Source organism: Octopus bimaculoides, chromosome 5 (genome assembly GCF_046866305.1).
Source record: "Octopus bimaculoides isolate indiv1 chromosome 5, ASM4686630v1, whole genome shotgun sequence".
In the NCBI taxonomy this organism is placed as follows: Eukaryota; Metazoa; Mollusca; class Cephalopoda; order Octopoda; family Octopodidae; genus Octopus; species Octopus bimaculoides.
Genome location: NC_142932.1, coordinates 15,567,535 through 15,592,574, shown reverse-complemented (window position 1 = coordinate 15,592,574; position 25,040 = coordinate 15,567,535). Strand labels below are relative to the sequence as shown.

Sequence of the window (25,040 nt, the reverse complement as noted above, 5' to 3'; positions counted from 1 at the left end):
ATCAGGCGGACTCCGTAAATAAATTAAAAACATTCCAGGCCGAACCAGGACCTGCAGTCCTGAAATTTTGGAATCGTATGTTTTCATTACTGCGATTGTTTGCGGCGATTTTTTTTTTTTTTTACATGGTTTTTAGCGATGATTATGATTATCATTGGGATGTGGCTCTGGAGGAAGCAACAGCAACAAATTCTCCAAAGCAAGTCAGAGATCTGTTTGCAGATCTTCTCATTCGAGGTTAGTTGCTTAAAAGCTACATACCGGCTCAAAAGCCTCCCGATAGGGCTCTTTTATGCTAGTTAAAAATACACCGAAGTCAAATTAAAATATATAATAATAGGCTCAGGCACGGTTGTGTGGTAAGGAGCTTACTTCCCAACCACATGGTTCCGCGGTCCAGTCTCGCGGTGTTGCACTTTCGACGAGGGTCTTCTACGATAGCCTCAAGCCGACCTAAGCCTTGTGAGAGGATTTGGTAGACGGAAACTGAAAGAAGCCCATGGTATATATATATATATATATATATATATATATACATGTGTATATCTGTGTGTGTCTTTGTGTCGGTCTTTGTCCCCCACCCCCGTCACCGCTTGACAACCGGTGTTGATGTGTTTACGTTCCCGTGGCTTAGCGGTTCAGCAAAAGAGACTGATAGAATAAGTACCAAGCTTTAAAAAATTAAGTCTTGGAGTTGGTTCGTTTAACTAAAACCCTTCGAGGCGGTGTTCCAGCATTGGGGCAGTCAAATGACTGAAACCAGTAAAAGAATAAACGAATAAAGAGATAATCCAAATCTATTTTTGAGGTACGAATCCAACAGCTTACTTTAGCTTAACCTATGTATCATTAAATTAGCAAATTGATATTTTCTATAAAATATGGAACCAAGAGAAAGTAATGCACTTATAAATAAACTTACAATCTATCGACTAAAAAACTTCAGTGCGCATGCTTCAATGTTAGGAACTGGCAGGAAAGTAGAGTCCACAGAGAAACAGCTTAGATATGAAATTCATGGTGAAAGAATTTATTGGTGTGAAGCGCTGAGACATTATTTTTATCAAACTTCTCAGGTGTAAGAAGCGATTTGTAACTTTGGAACCCTGAATCAACTGGAAAAGAAAAAAGTCGTATTAAAGATCATAATGGAGGGAAAGTGATCCGATGTGTCAGAAGACTATGATTGTTAAGGGATGTTGTTTTGAAAGGCTGTAAATGCAGTGGGTTGATAATAGGTGTCCCTTGTTTTTTTTTGGGGGGGGGGGGGGAGAATGGGATACATTGTAGCATGGTTCTAAAGATTGATACAGGACATTGTAGCGAGAAAATAATCAGAAAGTATGGCAAGAGGATGAGGGTTAGGGTTAGGGTAGGGCTTGTGCGCTTGTTTTCAGGGTAATAAGAGAAGACATTGTTGGAGCTAAAGCCTCTTTGGCTTGAAGTGGCGAATTTCTCGTATTTGGTGTGCTTGTGTATATTGGTGAAAGGGATGGTTATGAGGGTATTCAGTAGTAGTAGTAGTAGTAGTAGTAGTAGTAGTAGTAGTAGTAGTAACAATAACATAATTGAGGTAACAGATTTAATGATAAATTACAAAAGCATTAGTTTCTAAATGTCCAAATATCAGATGTGTAATATATATATATATATATATATATATATATATAATTTCGTTCCGTTTCGTTCATTCATCATCCTCATCGGTGTAATTCGACGATTCTGTGTCGCTCGCTTCAGAATCCGAATGAATTCTATGTTTCGTGGTCACCCAACGAATCTTGTGATGTGTGTCTTTTGGAGAATTCGTTACATAGACACTAACCACTGGATGGTTTCTCCGTTTCTTTCTTGTTGACTCCTCACCAGATTCACAGATTGTTAACGAAACCGTGTCTGAATGATCTGCACATCCTCCGCCTTCTTCTCCGCCTCCTTCTCTTAGTTCTGCAGTTCTTTCTGTTTCTTCTCCTCCTCCTCCACATAGTTCTGCAATTTCTTCTGCTTCTTCTCCACCTCCTACTCTTATCTCTACAGTTCTTTCGGCTTTTTCTCGACCTTCTCCGCTTATTTTTATAGTTTTTTCAGCTTCTTCTCCTCCTCCTCCACATAGTTCTGCAATTTTTTCTGCTTCTTCTCCACCTCCTACTCTTAGCTCTACAGCTCTTTCGGCTTTTTCTCGACCTCCTCCGCTTATTTTTACAGTTTTTTCAGCTTCTTCTCCTCCTCCTCCACATAGTTCTGCAATTTTTTCTGCTTCTTCTCCACCTCCTACTCTTAGCTCTACAGTTCTTTCGGCTTTTTCTCGACCTCCTCCGCTTATTTTTACAGCTTTTTCTGTTTCTTCTCCACCTCCTCCACATAGTTCTGCAATTTCTTCTTCTGCTTCTTCTCCACCTCCTCCTCTTAGCTCTATAGTTCTTTCGGCTTTTTCTCGACCTCCTCCTCTTACTTTTCCAGTTTTTTCTGCTTCTTTTCTACCTCCTTTTGTTCGTTCTGTAATTTTTTCTGCTTCTTTTCTACCTCCTTTTGTTCGTTCTGCAATATTTTCTGCTTCTTTTCTACCTCTTTTTGTTCGTTCTGCAATTTTTTCTGCTTCTTTTCTACCTCTTTTTGTTCGTTCTGCAATATTTTCTGCTTCTTTTCTACCTCCTTTTGTTCGTTCTGCAGTTTTTTCTGTTTCTTTTCTACCTCCTTTTGTTCGTTCTGCCGTTTTTTCAGCTTTTTCTTCACCTCCTTCTCCTAGTTTTACAGGTCTTTCAACATTACTATCGCTCTCATTTACTGCAGCATCAGGAGTGGGTGTCACATTTGGCTCAGCCTTTGTTTCTTCTTTTACTGTTACTACATTTTCTTCGTTTTCCGGACGATTTTTCAGTCTGTCAAAAATTTGTTCCATGTCGTTTAAAAGTCTTTCTGCTTTCTCTCTCAGTTCAGTGCAGTTCTCACTTTTCGGTAAGTTAATCAGTAGTGGTATTCCAGTGTTAGGATAACTCACACTAGTTGAACAAGAAGTCAGCGGCATCCCAACTTTTACCACTATTTCATCTTTAGTTTTCACCGGGTCACTGTCACTTAGCATTGAAGTTGTACTCTCTGATCCTAGCTCGTTAGCTCTCTGTTGCATCCTCTGCACGTTCAGTAGGATCGTCTCCACCTTTTCTATCGTTGTTATATTCGCATCTTTGTCCCGTTCAATTATATTCTCATTTGATAATACCATTCTCGGACTTTCTGAACCATACACGGTGCTCAACCTATCACATATTCTGTTCACATCCTTTAGAAGTCTCTCCACTTTAGCTATTGTATTTGAATCGCTGTTTGAACTTATACTCGGAACTAAAGGCAATTTCTCACCCACGCTTATCTCCGTCTGCATTGCGAAATCTCCAGTGCCAGTTTCTTTTGCTGTTGAAGTTTCGGTCTGGAAAATTTTATTCAAAACACTTACATTTTTATTATCCGATGAAGCAAATAGACTTCTGATTCTACCGTCGGAATTTAAAGTCACTGAGCTCATCATTCGTATACGTTCAGTTCCATCACCGCGGTTTAAATGTTGTAATGACAAACTTCGCTCGATTTCATTCGGCAAACGTGGAAAATCATCACAAGTCTTCAAGAGCCAGTCTGTGTAGGCCTCCAAGCATTGACTCTGCCTCGTGGAAGAATCCTCGTTAGATTTTATTTCTAGATCACCAACAGATTTTTCATCTGGATGTCCAGTCCAAGTCACTGCATTTTCAATCACTTGATAATCTGGAGGTTCACCTCTGATTAATGTCCGAGCTTCTGGTGTAAAACACCACAGGACAGGTTTAGATGGGATTTTGTACATTGAATTACCGCGGTTGAGTAAAAAATGATCCATATTCATACCTGTCCGCTTTTCTTCCAGTCTGATGCCATGTGGTTCGGGTTTTCGCGGTTTACAATCTGCGCATTTTGCTATGCGATGAAGCTTTCCATTCTTACAGATGGAATCAATGACGGGACAATTTGATAACACATTCTGATAATAGTCTTTTGTTAATCTACTCATCAAAGGCAAGATCTTCAGTTCAGTTCCACTCATCACATGAAATCTAACGGTTTTCACCAATCTTTGGAAATGCTCTGACCTATTTACTACGTCATAATATATCCACTTAAGTATTCCATCCAAAACTTGGATCTCCCATTCCACCACTAAACTATCATGTGAAAGTAAGAAGTTGATCTTATTGACACTTAACCTGTCGAACAGCTCGTGTTTATAGACTTTCTGGTAATTGTACAAGATATAATTTATGGCACTTCGAAAGACTTTGTTACATGGAGGATTAGGTTCAATTTCAATGATGGCCATTGCTTCCTCGATGTTCATTTGCTTAATAAAATTTCGGCATAGTTTCAATACACTGTCCATTTCCAACTTCTGAGCAGCCATTGATATTGCTGTGATATTGCAGACGTCAATATTGATCTTTCCTGTATAGACGTAATCCAATAGGTTCTGGAATGTATCTGGATCGATGTCGTTTAATTTCAAGAAGAGTTGTCTGTTTAATTTGTCCTCTTGTTGTATCAGCCTCTTGAATGCTCTACTGTGACAAGCGAGTATCGTCTGGTGAGCGGAGAAGATTCGGTCGGCTACCTTTATAGTAATGTTACACAGATATTCTGTTGAGCGAAACATTTGCATCATCATGCAAGTATTCATAGTCTGGTTTAGAGCTTTGTTATCAACTGTCGAAGGTGCAGTACTGCCGATTAAAGCCGGCGTGTCTTGATATTTGGATTCAACAGATCCCATTTAATACAAATGAATGACTAAAGTAATGAGCAGACAGACAGACAGACGGATAGATAGATAGATAGATAGATAGATAGATAGATAGATAGATAGATAGATAGATAGATAGATAGAGGCGGGTCGAGTGAGGTTAAGAGTTTTGTGTGTACGTGTGAGTATATTTGTTAAGATATGAGACTTTCGAATGCTTCTAGAAAATCTCTGTAGATCAAGCGTTGAGTTTAGCCCAAGATGGCTGCCAAAAGTGAGATAGATCGAGAGAGAGAGAGGGGGGGAGAAAGTGATTCACTATTGCAACAGTAGTGCAAAAATAGGGATATTGACAAAAATCTATAATTATATAATGCTCGTTGCCAATTTTCTATTAGAATGTTTTTTTAGAGTCGTACTTAAAAGTTCATTTTGTTTGCGTGTGTATATATATCTGTGATTGAGTGTCTGCAAGTGTGAGTGTGCATGTATGTATGTATGTGTGTATGTGTGTCTGTGTGTATGTAGGTACATAGGTAGTACTTGATTCTGCGTTTCTAATATACACATATATACGTATGTGTACGTATTTAAATGTTCTTGCCCTCGTTTCAGTCACGCTGGGTAACGTAAACTAGGATGCATGTATTATCCATCTGATGCGTATCGATCTATGCATTATGTGTGTATGTGTGTGCGTGTGTGTGTGTGCGTGTGAGTGTGTGTGTACGTATGAAAATTCCTTTAGACTCCACCAGAATATATCATGAATTCCTCGATATTGTATAAAGCCATATGATTAAACAATCCAAGACATTGTGTTCCTTCTTTCAATGTTTCTTCAGAATATGGAAACAGTTGAGAAACCGAAATAAAATATTCAAATTAAACAGAAACAAACAAAAAAAAGAACAAAAACAAAAGCAGTAAAAGAAATATCGAGATACACCACGTGTACCTCTGCTTTTGAATGTCTGTGATAGCCACGTGACATGTGTGGCGCGAAATTTATAAGTATTTTCCATAGTTACCAATAACGTATGCCTCGCGAGTCGCCATCACTTGTTCGCTATTCTAGTTTCAGATACTTTTCGTTTTATTATTCATGTTGTGTGTATATGTGTGTGTGTGTGTCTACATACATACATACATACACACACACACACACACACATACACACACACACACACACACACATATATATATATACATGTGTGTATGTATGTATATATGTATATATGTATATATGTATATATATATATATATATATATATATATATATATATATATATATATATATATATATAAAACGAATGTACATTTATAATTCTACCTTTTATGATGTTATATACTTGCTGGATAGTAATATCATTTTTGATGATTGATATATATATATATATATATATATATATATATATATATATATATATCAGGTCTGATCAGTAAATATCTGGACTGGTGCCATAATAAAGCACACAGAGTGAAACCGCTTCGCAAAAATTGACCTTGAACTCTGTTGCGCATGTACAGTAAGTTTTAACGTTTTAGCTCACTTCCGCTGTTTACAGCAGTGCTTGGAAGGAACATGTGTAGCGTGTGAACGTCGCATTGACCATGACAGTGAAAGTTGTCATGGCGATACCTGTTCAGAGGTCTACGCAAGAGTTGCAGAAACTGTATGGAGAGGAGTGTATGAGCCGCCCACAAATGTACGAGTGGTTCAGACGTTTCCAAGATGGCCGAAAATATATATATATACATGTACATATATATATATATATATATATATATATATATATATATATATATATATATATATATATATATATATATATATATATATATATATATATATATATATATACACATATATATGTATATATGTATATAATAATATATTATAAATTAACTACCAACAATATATATTGAAATATATACTGAAGAAGATAAATATGTTCTTTTGATTTTATACGTTTTTGCGTCGTAACTCCTTTATTATTATTTATATATGTATATATGTATATATATGTATATATATATATATATATATATATATATATATATGTGTGTGTGTGTGTGTGTGTGTGTGTGTGTGTGTGTGTGTGTGTGTGTGTATATATATATATATATATATATATATATATATATATGGCTACGAATGAGGAGTGACCTGAAGATAGAGACAGAAGCATTGATATGCGCAGCTCAAGAACAAGCGTTAAGGGCCAACTACGTTAAGTGCAGGACAGACAACACTACTGACAGCGACAAATGCAGAATGTGTGGTGAGAGGGGTGAAACGGTATGGCACATCGTTAGCGAACGCCCGAAATTGGTACAATGCGAATACAACTGACGCCATGACAATGTGGCAAGTATGATCCATTTGGGAGCTCTATGGAAATCACGACCTACAAAGAGTAAAGATGTGGTATGAGAAAACCCCAGAAGGATTCACTGAGAATGAGAATAGCAAAATTCTGTGGGATGCAATGATCCAGTGCGATCATCTGACCAGACATCGGAAACCGGACATTGTTGAGGTGAATAAAAAAGAAAGAACATGCATGGTAATGGATAACAGGATCAATGTGAAAGAAGAAAAAATGAACAACTATGACGATTTAAAGTGGGATATACGAAGATTGAGGTCAATGAAGAGAGTAAACGTGATTCCAATAGTAACTGGTGTGCTTGGAGGCATCAGCCCTCAACTACCAATATGGCCAAAACTTACTGGTGCAAGTGTGAAGGTAGGACACCTACAAAAATCAGCATTGATTGGAAATGCAACAATTCTTCACAGGTTTCTTAAAACATGACCAGTAAAACAACTGTCACAGCTGACACTTTCCAGCATACCCAGCAAAAAAAAACTGTGAGTTTTCATCACATAATAATAATAATAATAATAATAATAATAATAATAATAATAATAATAATAATAATAATAATAATAATAATAATAATAATAATGCCCGGATGCAGTACCAGGAAGTGTTATCATGTACATTGTTTTGTCTTGGTATAAAAGATGGGCTACAGCAAATATTCTGCTTAATACCACAGATTTGCTTGTCAGTTGTTTGACCTTAACCAGTTGAGCATGTCCCTTGGTGGCTGACGATATGTGCATCTCTGATCTTGAGCGGAAGTAGTTGGGGAGCATCATAGCCATGTGTTGAGAGGAATTCTTTCGGGTTTGAATAATTCATCTTTGGAAACATGGGTGTTTTGCTCAACATCCTTAAACAAACCGTATTCAGGGAACTTTTGAGCGGGATGGGCTACTCAACCTGAAGAAAATTCTAACTGGTCCACACCTGCGAGGTCATGCGCTGTTTATCTTGATATGAGATCACCATGTTGCGCACATATGGTTGTGATGCATGTGCCTGGTGTACCCTTATCAGACGGGTAGTCATGATGGGTATAATGGGTTTCGTATATTTTACCCCAGAGTCACTTTGATGGCATGCCCTGCTCTCTCAGTCAATAATAATAATAATAATAATAATAATAATAATAATAATAATAATAATTGTTTACTTTTTTCACTTGAAAGAAAGTACCCGCCTACTTTGATAGAATGTGGAATAGAACGCGCCAAAGATGTAGGTATTGTAGAATTATGAATGATCAAAAACAGTTCAGATACACTCAAAACTCTATCTACAATCGCAACACGCAACTTAAGAAAGAAACTTTCAACATTATCTATCAAAACATATTATTATTGAGCCAAGAGCCAAAAGTGAAAAAGGAACTTGAATCATACGAAATAACTAAAGGTAAAATACAACTAAAATTCCTTTAAAGACTTCTTAACAGCGCAAAACTGCAAAACTGCAGAATCAACTCCAACAGTTAAAAAGGGTAGCCGCTTAATATATGCCATCAAATGCAATGGATGCGGTGAAGATTACATTGGACAGACCAAACTCACCTTAAGAGTGACGTGAACGATTCGTCGACACCAAATACAAGATCTAGGGGACAGGACAAATCTCACTCGGTGAAAATTTGAACATATGCGCAACAATCAAATTTCCTGAATTCCTTGTCTTCTCACTTTATCAGTGTGCAGAGAATACCTCAGCCCAAATACGAATAAGTTAATAAAATTCCTCGATTAAAAAATACAAACTACGGCTGAATAGGTTATAAAAACATCAATAATACACGGTTCGCCATTCACTTTGAATGCTATCCATGGTTGATTAAAAACCCCTTTTGATGAAAGCAATACATATCTCTCATTTCAGTTCATTAATTACACCTTAATTTTGGGCATAGCAAATTTCACTTAACTTCATTTCATTTTCACAGATTTTCGCTAAGTTTTCTTTACGATTCTTTGTGTGTGTGTGTGTGTGTGTGTGGTGTATTTGATTAACTTTGGTTTATCTAACACATACGCACGCGCGGGGAAACGCCCAAATCTTTTCTGTTCTGTTAACACAACATATTTAAATGGATGTTATGAAAATTTAGGAACCAAACCATTCTTTTTTATGCATTTCAGATTTTTCTGCAATTTTAACTGCGGTTATTCATAAGTTATGCACGCCAAATAGTTTTAAAATAACATTTCTTTTTCGACCATTTTGACCACATTTTGATAAGGAAGATGGAACCATTCACAAAAAGCATATACAACACAAAAATAGATACACTATGCCTTGGCTAAATAAGATATTAATTGTTCCCACAACTACCGAACACAACCAGAAAACTAAAACAACCTTAAATTTGGCCGCGATTTTCTTCTTTCATATCGTCTGACTAACACGTAACATATCTACAGTACTAGAGCTTTGACGTGGCCTTACTGCGCGGCTATCAAATGATCTTAATACACAGACGTAACGAAAGACTAACCGAAAGTTCCTTTATTTCACCACATGACCATCCTGAGCGAGAAACATGTAGCAGCAGTACCGGGTAGTAACGTCACTCTCTCTCTCTCTCTCTCTCTCTCTATCTCTATCTCTCTCTCTCTCTCTCTCTCTCTCTATCTATCTATCTATCTATCTATCTATCTATCTATCTATCTATCTATCTATCTCTATCTATCTATCTGTCTGTCTATATATATATATATATATATATATATATGTGTGTATATATATATATATATATATAGAGAGAGAGAGAGAGAGGGGGGGGGATCGCTAGATGATAGATCGATAGCCACTACACATTCTTTTTTTCTCTCCTTCTTTCTTTCTGTGTTCCTTTCTGTGGAAGAGCGTAGGCTCGAAGCGTTAAAGACTTTTTCACTTTCCGAGCGTTATACTAATACATCTGTCTGTTGTCTACACCACCTGTCTTCGTCTTTTGCTTTTTTTTGTGAATTCTCCCCTATATATATATATATATATTATATATAGCTAACGACTTCCCGCTGTGCCACCATCTTGTGGGCTCCAGAAAACTAGCAGAAACCTCCTAAAATGTAAACAGGGCCCGAAAATCTTCGTTCTGAAGTTAAAGATGCCCTCTGGTTCTTGTGAGTCTTTTCGGATTCTCACGCGTTCAGCTATGCATAACTTACAACCTTTCGTCCCGTTGATGTAGGGGTTTGGGTTCTCAAGGATTTTTCACGAGATTGAGTATGGAATCCCATCGTCTCTTAGTTGCCAGACGTGGCTGGCCAATGATGTTATGCATCTCCTTTCTGGAACTCTGAAGGTGGACCTGTGGTTGGAGAGACGTTGCTTGAAAGAGTTCCCGGAACATCTACTGTATCTCCGTAGACGTGTATTGTCGGTGCTGTACCTATTAGTGTTGTTGCTGTTGCTGCTGCTGCTGCTGCTGCTGTTGTTGTTGTTGTTGTTGTTGTTGTTGTTGTTGTTGTTGTTGTTGTTGCCGCCGCCGACATTGTTGTTGTTGGAGCTGGAACTGCTGGTGTTACCATCGAGATACTGTTGCAGGGGATATGTCCATTTTGTAAGGCCCTGAAGTGGGTCGGAGAATCCAGTGGCCTATGCTGCTCAAACGGAAAGGTTCGCTTGCCTGACCTGCAAAACACTCCTCAGCCTTTCCTCTCTTTACCCTTTGGTCAATACTCTGATTCGCAGCAATTTATACAGAGTATTCGCACTGGAACTCTGCCTTCCAGATGACCAGTTTCGGTCACAAACCCATTTATAAAGACTCCTATATGCCAACGTTCATAATTCGGGGCCAAACCTATCATCGGATAAGTTCTATTCTTCCTGTCAACAACGCTGAACACCGATTCCTTCAAATTTACTTCATGGGAGATACCACTGAGCAAACGGCTCGCTGAGCTCAGGTAGCACCAAGTATATGTATATATTATCCAAATAAGTAGTAACATAGAAGAAATAAATGGAGTACACGACGATTTGGATTAGTAATGATTTGTGTGTGCGTGTGTATGTATGTGTGTGTGTATTAGGTGGGTGGGTGCATGTGTGTGTTTATATTTGATAACCTCATACGCACAAACACACACACATACATACTCTAACGTACACGCGCGTCCATAAACGTACATACACACACACGCCCATAAGCATACATACACATGCACACAAAGAATCCTTAAACGAAGACGTTGAATGTAGAGTTGTATCATATGAATGAAGGGTAGCTGGACCTGGCTTACGTAGACAGAAGACTGGTAGAGGAGCACTCACTATACCAGGAAAGAGTTACGTATGAGTACATATACCAGCAATACGGAAGATATTAACTGAAAGCCGTGCCTCATTTGTCGTATATGTATATGTATATATATATATATGTATATGTGTGTATATGTTTGTGTGTCTGAGTTTGTCTCCCCAACATCGCTTGACAACCGCTATTGATGCGTTTACGTCCCTGTAACCTAGCGGTTCGGCAAAAGAGACCGATAGAATAAGTACTGGGCTTACTATGAATAAGTTCTGGGGTCGGTTTTCTCCTCTAAAGGCGGTGTTCCAGCATGGCCGCAGTCAAATGACTGATGCAAGTAAAAGAATAAAAGAATACATACATACATACATTCATGCATACATACATACATACATTCTTACATACATACATACATACATTCATGCATACATACATACATACATACATACATACATTCATGCATACATACATACATACATACATTCATGCATACATACATTCATACATACATACATACATACATACATACATTCATGCATACATACATACATACATACATACATACATACATTCATGCATACATACATACATACATACATACATACATTCATGCATACATACATACATACATACATACATACATACATTCATGCATACATACATACATACATACATACATACATACATACATACATTCATGCATACATACATACATACATACATACATTCATGCATACATACATACATACATACATACATACATACATACATTCATGCATACATACATACATACATACATACATACATACATACATACATACATTCATGCATACATACATACATACATACATACATTCATGCATACATACATTCATACATACATACATACATACATTCATGCATACATACATACATACATACATACATACATACATACATTCATGCATACATACATACATACATACATACATACATTCATGCATACATACATACATACATACATACATACATACATTCATGCATACATACATTCATACATACATACATACATACATACATACATACATACATACATACATTCATGCATACATACATACATTCATGCATACATACATACATACATTCTTACATACATACATACATACATACATACATCAATGCATACATTCATGCATACATACATACATACATACATACATACATTCATGCATACATACATACATACATTCTTACATACATTCATGCATACATTCATACATACATACATACATTCATACATACATACATACATTCATGCATACATACATACATACATACATTCTTACATACATACATACATACATTCATACATACATTCATGCATACATACATACATACATTCTTACATACATACATACATACATTCATACATACATTCATACATACATACATACATACATACATACATACATACATTCATACATACATACATACATACATTCATACATACATTCATACATACATACATACATACATTCTTACATACATACATACATACATACATACATTCATACATACATACATACATTCATACATACATACATACATTCATGCATACATACATACATTCATACATACATACATACATTCATACATACATTCATACATACATTCATACATACATACATTCATACATACATTCATACATACATTCATACATACATACATACATACATACATACATACATTCTTACATACATACATTCATACATACATACATACATACATACATACCGACTTCGAAACAAACATACAAAACAGCGAGGTCTTGTCGAAAAAATACTTTGTTGTATTCAACTAGCCTGGCCTAGAAAGACACCAACTGATCACTATCGATTTCTGAAATACAATAATTTACTGACTGATTTCTTAATAGACAATAAATAACGAAACAATTACACACAAGATGATTGACCTAAAACATTTTTTAGTCTAAAGAAAAGCATAAAAACTGTATTCAAGAGAAATTAACTCTTGTATTGATTGTAGGAGTTATTTCCGCTGGAAGTTTTCAAAAGGTTTTGAATAAATGTCCATTATTGAACTTAACGCTGTTATCAGTTGATTTTTGATTATTTTGAAATACTCGCAGGGAGATATTTTGTATTCTAATTGCAGGGGTCAGTCTCAACTAATCGAAATTTTTCCACTTACTATATAGAAATACCTACATAAGATTGCCCCCTCTCCCGCAGACATAGTTTCTGCATAGCATACAGAAAACTGGATATTTTTTCAGTGGAAGTTTCTACAGATACCTTTCAGATTATGTACATTACGAGTTTATCGGATTTGATCTGAAAAAATTTGCTGTATGTTGGTAGGAGTTTTGAATAATTCATCCAAGCCGGCTTACATTACAATTACACAGTGGAGTGGCTGTGTGGTAAGTAGCTTGCTTACCAACCACATGGTTCCGGATTCAGTCCCACTGCGTGACATCTTGCGCAAGTGTCTTCTACTATAGCCTTGGGCCGACCAAAGCCTTGTGAGTGGATTTGGTAGATGGAAACTGAAAGAAGCCTGACGTATATATGTATATGTGTGTGTGTGTGTGTGTGTGTGTGTGCATGTTTGTGTATCTGTGCTTGTCCCCCCTAGCATTGCTTGACAACCGATGCTGGTGTGTTTATGTCCCCGTCACTTAGCGGTTCGGCAAATTGCTCGACTAAAGGCGGTGCTCCAGCATGGCCGCAGTCAAATGACTGAAACAAGTAAAAGAGTAAAAGAGTGTAATATTTTTTTTTTCTTTTTGTCTTTGGTTAGAAAGTATTATTTCCTATTTGCTTTTATCTAGAAATCAAAGGAAATGACTACTATTCTCTTCAAATTTTGCTTTTGTGATCTAGACATGCTCATATATATTTAAATGATAAACTTCTGGAAAGGTTTACTGATTTTTACAGTTCCTGTCATGGACTGGATCTGTAGCCTTTGAATTAGCTTTCTCCTTTCTGGTTTTGGATGATGAAATATCTTTCAGGCTGCAGAGAGCAACTGACTCCTTCTGGTCTCTTGAGTGTCTTGTGTCTGGTCCCAGTATGGCATCACAAGGCAAACAAAAATTGCTGTGTACCATGCTTGTGTACTGACATCAGCCCTTTACTCATGTGAGATATGGACCCTTTACAAACTTCATGTAAAGGTCCTTGAAAGCTTCCATCAGAGATGTCTGAGACACATTCTGAATGTTGGCCTGTTCTTAAAAACTCCAGACACACAGGTCTTGAGGAAAGCTGATATCTTGAGTATTGAGGTGACGGTGCACAAGCACTGATTACGTTGGACTGGACAACTTATTATAATGAAGGATAGCAGGATCCTTAAACAGGTGCTACATGGGGAACTTGTTAGTGGAAAGAGACCCAGACAGAAACCAAGGCTACAATTTAAGAACTGTGTCAAGTCCTCATTAGAGGCTTATGATATGCAGGAGACTGATTGGGAGAGCAACACTTGTCATTGCCACAGATGGAGGAAGCAGGTTAAGGAGGGGGTCAACACCTTTGAAAGAGCACGTATTCTTCATGAAGAATTTAAGCATGCTGCTCAAAAGCGTACTGCTAGTGTAGTGAATGGGGAAAGCTTGGTTTGTAATGTTTGCAGTCGTGTATGCTTGTCAAGAGCAGGGCTCTTTAGCCACCAGCAGAGCCACAAATGCAAAATATAAGTTAGTCCTAGAGCTCACAATGTTCCTAAAGGTCAGTCACAGATGGACAGCCATCATCATGTATGTATGTATGCATGAATTTTCTGGAGTTTTATTTAAGTTTTTCTTGAAAGAATTCAATCTGGTCACTAACAAAGTGACAAGACTCTCCGAGTTAAGAGAGTTCTTGATGTTTGTAAGTATGTAGTTGTTAAGTTGGTGTGTTAGTTGAGCTGTCATGCATACACCCACGCGTGTTCATCTATTTACTGAAAGAATGTCAGATGGAGGATCTATGGAATGTCTTACAAATCTTCACTGTGCCACTAATAGATTGGAGTTGGAGAATCCACGTCAGATTCTTTTGCTCTATCTTCAAAAAAAATCTAGTATTTCTGTGTTTTTGTGCAAATTCTTTGGTACATAACCTGATGCACCTCTGATGATAGGTACAACTGAAAATTCATAGTCAGGGTAGAAGAGCTGTAAGTTCTGCATTAATTCACCATAAATGTTGTCCTTTTCCTGGAATTTTGATTGTACAGTCACATCTGCTGGACAGCTGACCTCTAGAATAGTGCATCATGACTGTTGTTCTCTGTCCCACAGAACAATATCAGGTCTATTATGTTTGCACTGAATAGCTGTTTTTATTGGAGTATTCTGCCAGTAATCCTAGTTTTTAAAGGTGTATGTTGGTAAGAGTAATTGACAGGGAGAGAGGAAGAGAATATGAGTAAAATGTAAGTTTAATATGGTTCAAAGGAGCTGCAGTCATGCCGTAAAATCTCTATACAAACATATTTCTATGTGTGCACATGCGCACGTGTGTGTGTGCCTATGTGTATGTCTTCGTACACGTATGATTAAATTCACGTTGACTAGAAATTAAGCTTTTATCTGACTATTTATTTAATTACTCTGGCTATTAAATTTCTTTCAAACTATATCGAATTATTTTAAAAGTGGAAGGACATATCGGATAATGATAGTTCAAGATACACTGCGAATAAGAATTTTCAAAACGAAATGATGTGTCACAGCTGAAATATGATCCGCTTGATGGTAGGATCTCTGGATCAGGACTCATCTGGGACTAAATAACAATAGTCATGCAGTATATCAATGTGGTATTTCTTCTTTTAAACAGTGAAATCCTTCAACTATTTCTGGTATTTCGAGTAATACCGCAAAGCAGTTTATTCGTTTGTGCGTTCATACCGAGTGAATTGTTGTTTTGTTGTTTTTTTTTCTCTTTTTTCCTTCTCTCTTTTTTTAAAAAATTTTTTCCTTCTAATTTTTCCAATTATGTTCTCTGCTTTGTCCAGTTTTCTAGTTTGATTTTGTAAAAAGGAGTTACTTCCCTTGATGATAAAGGTAGGTAACTTGCTTATCGACGACTGCAAGTTTAGCTTCTGTTAAAAACCATTATTTTTTTTTGAGAACTTTTACAATCGAGAAAACTGATTTAGTATATTTCTGGTGCTTGTTTTGCCTATGTAAACTAAATACTAGGGATCGAGGACATGATTCGAACTCAGAAATAGCTAGTAAACAAAATCTAATAAAATACTGACTTCGTTTCAGAAGAATGTGGTACAATGTCGAAGATATCAGCATCGTTATCACTATTGCATTAACATCCATTTTCCCATTCTCACATGGCAGAATTTGCAGAAGCAGATTTTCTGCGGCTGGATGTCTTTTCTGTCACCAACCCTTACTTGTTTCCAAGTAACGTCATATCCACCATCACCCCCTCTATAACCGGACATGTTTTCACAGAAGATTGATAACAAAGGACACCGTCTATCTGAAGACGACTTTCCTCTCTTATTTTTACGATTATTTCACCAAGCCTTGACAAAGAAACGCCTCGTCTTGTATAAATACGAGAAACTAATTTTTAAACTCATTTGTACCTTTATCTTCTGAGTTCAAATCCTGGGCGATCTTTCGATACCAGTACGAAATATCGGCCTTTTCCGTAAAAAGTGTTTTCGGCGATCATTAAGAAAAGAAATGTGTTAGGAATAGAACCTAGCACTTTATAAGGAATGGAAGCGTTTTAGGAATGAAATCTAATCCTTTATTAGGATTTGAAGAAAATACTTTATTAACCCTTTTGCTTCAAAATTTCTTTTGAAATACACTACCCTTACTCTTTTACTTGTTTCAGTCATTTGACTGTGGCCATGCTGGAGCACCGCCTTTAGTTGAGCAAATCGACTAAGCCTAATACTTATTCTATCGGTCTCTTTTGCCGAACTGCTCAGTTACGGGGACGTAAACACACAAACATATACACACACATACATTATATATATATATATTATTACAAGAATTCATATAGAGATGAAGAATAAATTCAAGAACTATATATTTACTACATAGAAATACATTTTATTTACTGGTCAATGATGATACATAATCAAAATGTAGAATCTAGTTGAATGAAGTAATCTATGCAAGAAAGTTCAGAGATAGGAAATATATAGAAACAACAGCCAAGTGGTGGTTTTCAGTCATGTGGTGTAGAGAAATAGATAGACATAGCAATGACGTGAATAGCTCTCAGTCTAATCGACTAAGAAGCGAAGAGCAGGGTTAGCAAGCTGTTTTCATTAATGGAATGCTAGACATTCTAGAAACTTCCAACAGAAACGCTAAGCTTCTTGAATAATTAAGAATCACATCTCATGACACAGATGCTTCAAGAAACTTAGAAAGGGAGCGTTACACTTCCTATCAGGATGGTGTTGGGCAATGACTTGTAGCACATTTTATATCCAAAATATGATAGCTTTGTGGACTGAATTCTTGATAATAGGTGTCTTCCGACTTTCAGATTTTCTAGCCCTGCAGCATTTGTTATCCCATCTTTCTAGCTTCTTCTGCCCAATCTGCAAAAGATTTCAAAGGGTTCTTCTTTTTCATTGCTCTGTTTCTGACCCATATAGGACAGTTAGCATATGACAGTCTACCTGTCTCAATTTTAGATGCAATGTTATGTTTTCTGAGGGGAAGATCTTTTCTCATTCTTAAAAATGTTGTTTTAGCCTTATGAGGGTTGGCTAAATAGTTCATAGGCTGACCAAGATAATCCGAGGGTATGTGACCAAATGAGGTTTATTTTTCAAGCCACACACTTCTTCCATTGGTGTTGCAGTGCTTGAATCCAATTGGTGAAGAAGCTTTCACCCTCTTGGTCAAAAAAGTCATCAACAGCAGACATGACATCATCCTCCTCATCATCATCATCATCGTTTAACGTCCGCTTTCCATGCTAGCATGAGTTGGACGATTTGACTGAGGACTGGTGAAACCGGATGGCAACACCAGCCTCCAATCTGATTTGGCAGAGTTTCTACAGCTGGATGCCCTTCCTAACGCCAACCACTCAGAGAGTGTAGTGGGTGCTTTTATGTGTCACCCGCACGAAGGCCAGTCAGGCGGTACTGGCAACGGACAATATTGGTTCCCAGACAAGTGTCTTTTCAAATTGCAGAACAGATGATAATCCGATGATGCCAAATCAGAAGAATAGGGAGGGTGATCAACCAGTTCAAAGTTACAGTCACACACAGCAACCATTGATACCAAGGACTAGTGTGCTGGAGCATTGTCCTGATGAAACAAAACCCCTTCTGTCAGTTTCCCAGGGCATTTGGTCTTGGTAGCCTTTCGTAAATGTATCAACAAGTTGGCATAATACTCTCCATTGACCATGTGGCCCTTTGAAGATGATCAATAAACACAACGCTTTTCGCATTCCAAAAACCTGAGGCCATCACATTCCCTGCAGATGAAATGACCTTGGCCTTCTTTGAAGCTGGTGAGAAGGGCTATTTCTACTCCATGGGTTGTTTCTTTGTCTCTGGCTCAAAAGTGATGAAGCCAACCCTACTCATCTTAGCTTAGGAAACATTAAAAAAAAAACAGCTGAATCTACCTCAAAGACTGTCAAATTTTCCCATGATGTGATCAGCCTGTTGCACTTTTGATCAGATGTCAGAAGACATGGCACCGACTGAGTAGAAACCTTCATCATGCCAAGTTCATATCCTTAACTCTCTCGCAATGCTAATAACATTGACTATTTGATTTATAAAGAATCAAATGTAGTGTTTAGAAGGTTCCATAGAAATAAAAGTTGTTGATAGCTTCCATTACCTAAGTGACCCAACAAGGAGTGGAGGTGGTTAATCCAAAAGTTTAGTTTCCAGAGTAAGAACAGGGTGGAAAGATTCAGAGAGCTATAACTGCCTCTGGTAATAGAAGGGTTATTTCTCTGGAGGAAGCAAAGATTATGAATTATTTGTACATGAAGGGTGATGCTGTATGGGTAGCAAAACACGGTATTGAATGTAGAGAATGTGTAGGGGCTGGAAAAGAATGATGTAAGCATGTTCTGCAGGATGTATAATGTTAGTGTGCATGAATGAAAAAGCAGGAGAAGGTGAAAGAAAAAGAAATAGAGTTAGATGTATGAAAGGGTGCTGAAAAGTTCCTTGCTTTAAAGGTATTGTGACAGGCCTGGTTGGAGGCTCAACCTTCCAAGTTCTTTTACAGGTCTTAGAAAAACTGAAGGACCGCTGCGATAAGTGTGAATCTGAAAGGGGAATATGTTGAATAAAATCATGACTGATCTTCCTGTATTTTGTTTTACCCAAAACCAGAAACCTTTCAAGCTCCCCTTTGTAGTGTGAATAAGAGAAAACTATGCTGGTATGAACATGTGATGAATATGGAGGCAGATTGCTGGGAAGAAAAGGGTTAAGAAGGGTAAAGAAGTGGAAGGAACCAGCAGAATAGGAAAATATGGCAAGAAGTGTTGAAAGCTACTCTCAAGATGTTGAATATACACAAAGGGGATGCTAAGAAACAACAAAAAGGGACCAGACATTGTGTTGGAGATCTGACCATGCCATGTCAGCATGAATAAAACAGATGTAGATGGTTATAATAATGAGATACATTTTGCTTTTTTTTTGTATTTATCCCTCCGTGTTTACTCACTGATTCTGTCTACCTCTCTGTATCACTTCTCTTGTATTCACATCCTCATCATCAACATTTAATGCCCATTTTCCATGCTGGCATGAGTTGGATGTCTTGACAGGAACTGGTAAGGTTAGGGGCTGCACCAGGTTCCATAGCTTGTTCTGGTTTGGTTTCCACTGTTGGATGCCCTTCCTAAAGCCAACCACTTTACAGAGTGTACTGAGGGCAATTTATGTGGCACCATCACCAGTGCTTTTTACGTGGCACCAGCACCCACACCAGTGCTTCTTATGTGGCACTTTCAATTCACCTTCCTATAAATTCAAGATATTCCCTGACGTCTTCATGATCATCATCTGAAGTAACCATGTAGGCACAGGAGTGGTTGTGTGGTAGGTAGCATGCTTACCAACCACATGGTTCCGGGTTCAGTCCCACTGCGTGGCATCTTGGGCAGGTGTATTCTACTATAGCTTCAGGCCAACCAAAGCCTTGTGAGTGGATTTGGTAGACAGAAACTGAAAGAAGCCCGTCGTATATATGTATAAATATATATGTGTATGTATGTCTGTGTTTGTCCCCCTAGCATTGCTTGACAACCGATGCTGGTGTGTTTATGTCCCTGTCATCTAGCGGTTCGGCAAAAGAGAACGATAGAATAAGTACTAGGCTTACAAAGAATAAGTCCCAGAGTCGATTTGCTCGACTAAAGGTGGTGCTCCAGCATGGCCGCAGTCAAATGACTGAAACAAGTAAAAGAGTATGTATCTCTCTTACAGCAAGACACCTCTTCCAGTCTCTATCATACTTTTAACCTCTCGTCTCCTGGTATAAAGCTACCTCCCTCAACATAACTCCCCCTCTAAGTTGAAGAGTTCTTATCTTCCAAATCAAATTACTTGATGACCTCACTAGTGTAAATGCCATGTAAAAAGCACCCAGTACACCTTGTAAGGCAGTTGGCATTAAGAAGAGCATCCAGACTTAGAAACTATACCAAAGCAGACATTGGAGTTTGGCGCAACTGTCCAATTCATGCCAGCATGGAAAACAGGCCTTAAATGATGGTGATGATGACAATATGTGATCTGAGAGAGATTTGGTTGTTATTTATAGCACCAGTGAGCTGGGAGAATTGTTAGCATGTTGGACAAAGTATTCAGTAACATTTTGTCCATCTTTATGTTCTGAGTTCAAATTCCACTGAGGTTGATTTTTACCTGCGGTCGATGTTAGTTTCACATAACTGGCACCTGTGCTGGTGGCACATAAAAAGCACCTTTTGAATATTGGGCCTCGTGGAGGCAAAGTGACCAATGCTGGTGGCGTGTGAAAAAGCACCTTTCAAGTGTTGAGCCTCATGGAGGCAATGATGAATGATTGAGACCTTTGGCATTATGCCATGCTTGAGAAGAAGACCCATCAAGCCAAGTAAAATTGTAGTCATGGCAGATACTAGTGTCACGCAAATGGCACCGGTGCCAGTGACATGCAAAAGTACCCATTACGCTCTGGGAGTGGTTGGCATTAGGAATGGCACCCAACTGTAGAAACCATGCCAAATCAGACTGGAGTCTGGTGCAGCTTCCAGCCTACCAGCCTTGATCAAACTGTCCAACCCATGCCAGCATTGACAACAGATGTTAAATGATGGTGATGATGATGATTATGATTAACCACTTACCCTCTTTCCCATAATTCCTGGCATTGTTCTAGTATTTGAAACTGTTATTTATAGTACCAGGGCAATTTCTGAAAAGCCAGATTACTGGTCTCCAGTAGGCTCTCAACTTGAAGAAATTTGGTAAAAGTAATGTTATTTTATCACTGTTGGCATCAGGAAAGCTTTTATCCATGTCTGGATGTAAATCTTCTATCAAAACTGTCTGCCTTATGACCTCTTTAGCTTCCCATCAGGTCGTGTCTATGTAAATCATGAAGAAATATTTATAAGCACATGAAAAAGGTTTGATAAGAAAATACAGTGGTTTAACTTGAGATTCGTACCCTGACCCAGAATTTGTTTCCTCTAAACTTTCATTAAAATGCATATTTTTTAATGAAATTTTACAAAGATAGGCTTATGATTATTTTGATGAAATTTAAGACAAATCACAACCACAAGGTTTTGGGTTCGTTCTACAATAGCCTTGGGCCAACCAAAGCCTTGTGAGTGGATTTGGTAGATGGCAACTGAAAGAAGCCGATCATATGTGTGTGTGTGTGTGTGTGTTTGTCCCCATGAGTGCTTGACAACTAGTGTTGATTTGCATATGTCCCCATAACTTAGTTGTTTGGCAAAAATAGACCGACAGAATAAGTACAAGGCTTAAAATAAAAGTACTGGAGTTGATTCATTCAACTAAAAATTCTTCAAGGGAGTGCCCCAGCATGGCCGCAGTCAAATGATTGAAAAAGATACATGATAGAAAGAAAGAGATCATTGTATTCTATCCTTGAAAACAAATCTCTGCAAAAATTTCATCAGAAACTAATATTCATATCGAAAAGTTATGAGGAAACAAATCTGAGACAATACAGTTCTATATTCAAGAGATGAGGAATTATGTACATTATTTACAATCGATAGATATTTGTCCTCATCTTGTTTGTTGTGTAAAAGGTTGATAGTTGCAATAGAGACATTAGTCTCTCTGTATCACCTTTCAACATAATTATATATGAAGTAACAGTAGAACAATTAACAACATAATAAAAATTAGTTTTATTTTTCATGATGCTTGGTTTTATAAATCCTGTCATTCAATTTAGCAGCCGCTGATTAAGTTGTAGTTGGTATTGGAAGGTTAAGGGCTTCCTTGATGCCTGCCAGAGAAGCAAGTAGCTATCACATCGAAGGCATCGTGGTGAAGAGTGCTGCGTTGAGGAGCGAGGTGTTGTCATGTCGAAGGTCTCTCGCTCAACTGGGTTATAAAATGAAAGTAATTCTTTAAGTACTAGTTTTACTACGCATGCACACTTGAGGGGCTTTCGGAAAGGCAAGTCCCTTGCGCATGTACAGATAGTACTTCCTCAATGGCAGCTATAATTTCGCACCACTACAGTTGTTAACACAAGGTTTCGGCTGATATACCCTCCAGCCTTCATCAAGTGTCTTTGGAAATGAGAACCCAGGTTCAAAATTTCCCCAAGCCACCTGATGAAGGCTGGAGGGTATATCAGCCGAAACGTTGTGTCACCAACAAACAAAATGAGGACAAATATCCATCAAATGTGAATAATGTAAATTCATTAATGATTTAAAAGAATTATTGCAACTTTTATTTACTTTCTCTGTTTATCTGTCTGTATATCTCTGTCTACCTTTCTACATATCTACTCTTTTATTTGAGGAAATAATTCAGCCGTAATTCTTCAGTATGACCATAACACACATACAAACATTATTTTTAATCAGAAGTGACTCCAAAGACCGAGTTAGGTTAGCGCTAGGCCACGAAGCTCTCATCCCTTGAGTCATTCCACTGATTAAAAAAAAAACCCAAAAAACCTGGATAGAATTCTGGTTTAAGCATGACATAACTTTTTATATTTTGGAATTTTTGGAAATTTTTTGCGAATTTGTGGGTGGGGGTCACACCACCTGTTTTCGGTGGTTAGGGTTACGCCGAAAACGGCTGGTGTCCGTAATCTTCACTTTCGCCAATTTTTCTTCACACTGGAATTTAAACGATTATTAAAAAAAAAAATAAAGTTTTAATGACTGCCCTCCCAACCAAATCCTAAAAGCTCTACACTTTTTCGATTTTTAAAAAAAATCAGATTTTAAAATACGGACAGTTGGAATTATTTTGCTTAATTCCCACCAATGAAGCATTCAATGTGTTTATGGGGAGAAAAAATATTGAAAAACATCAATACACATTAGAGAGACGAAGACACGAGGAAAGTGTCAGGTGGTCGTGGGATGCGCGAAAAACAACAGCTTAATCACCCTTAAATCACATACCAGTTTTCTTTTTTTTATAATCGTATGGATTCTCGTGTGTTGAACAAAAGTTGGCAAAAATCTTTAGAATTCCCCCAAAATAAAGAGGTTATGAGGGGACTTAAACTAGAATTCCACCAAAACGCATGAATATATATACACACATACATATATATATATTTATATGTGCACGTTTTATCCTGTTTGTACTAACAAACCTATCCACATCTCTTTCTCACTTTATACACACACACACACACACATATATATATATATATATATATATATATATATATATATATATATATATATATATATATATATATATAAACATACACATATATATATACATATAAACATACATATATATAAACATACACATATATATATATATATATATATATATATATATATATATGGACTATATGTAATCTGAACCTTTCCCCCCTTATTTATTTATTTTTTTTACGGAATCCCACGTTTTAGGCTATGGAGATTCCGATTCTGAAAAAAAATTTTCAAAAATCTCAATTTCAAAATTTCGACCCCCACCCCCGGTTTTTATATAGATCCACAGGGTAAACCTAACCGTAACCGTAACCCTAACCCTGACCCTAACCCTAAACCTAACCCTAACACTAGTTTTGTGAGATGTGGCTGTTATTTCTAGCATGTAAATAGCCTGCTTGGTGGGGGGGGGGATTGAAATTTTTCAAACAATTTTTTTTCAGAATCGGAATTTCCATAGCCTAAAACGTGGGATTCCGTAAAAAAATTTAATAAATAAGGGGGGGAAAGGTTCAGATTACTTATAGTCTGTCTCTACCTATATATATATATATAAATTCAATAGTAGGACGAATTCTTTTACAAGAATTTATCAAGTAGCTAGCGTGAAAAAACCTCATAAGGGAAAAAATCCATCATTTATTCCCGAAATATATATTTATATTTATATAAGGGCATTACTATACAATAACACC

At 37.2% G+C, this 25,040-nt stretch overlaps 1 protein-coding gene across 1 annotated transcript; it reads right to left on the bottom strand.

The window, feature by feature from the left end:
• Nucleotides 1-1,583: 1,583 nt before the first annotated feature.
• LOC106876854 (uncharacterized) lies at nucleotides 1,584-5,723 on the bottom strand. Its single transcript, XM_014925584.3, has one exon. The coding sequence runs from the start codon at nucleotides 4,796-4,798 to the stop codon at nucleotides 1,688-1,690; it is 3,111 nt and encodes a 1,036-aa protein (XP_014781070.2). The 5' UTR covers nucleotides 4,799-5,723; the 3' UTR covers nucleotides 1,584-1,687.
• Nucleotides 5,724-25,040: the final 19,317 nt, after the last annotated feature.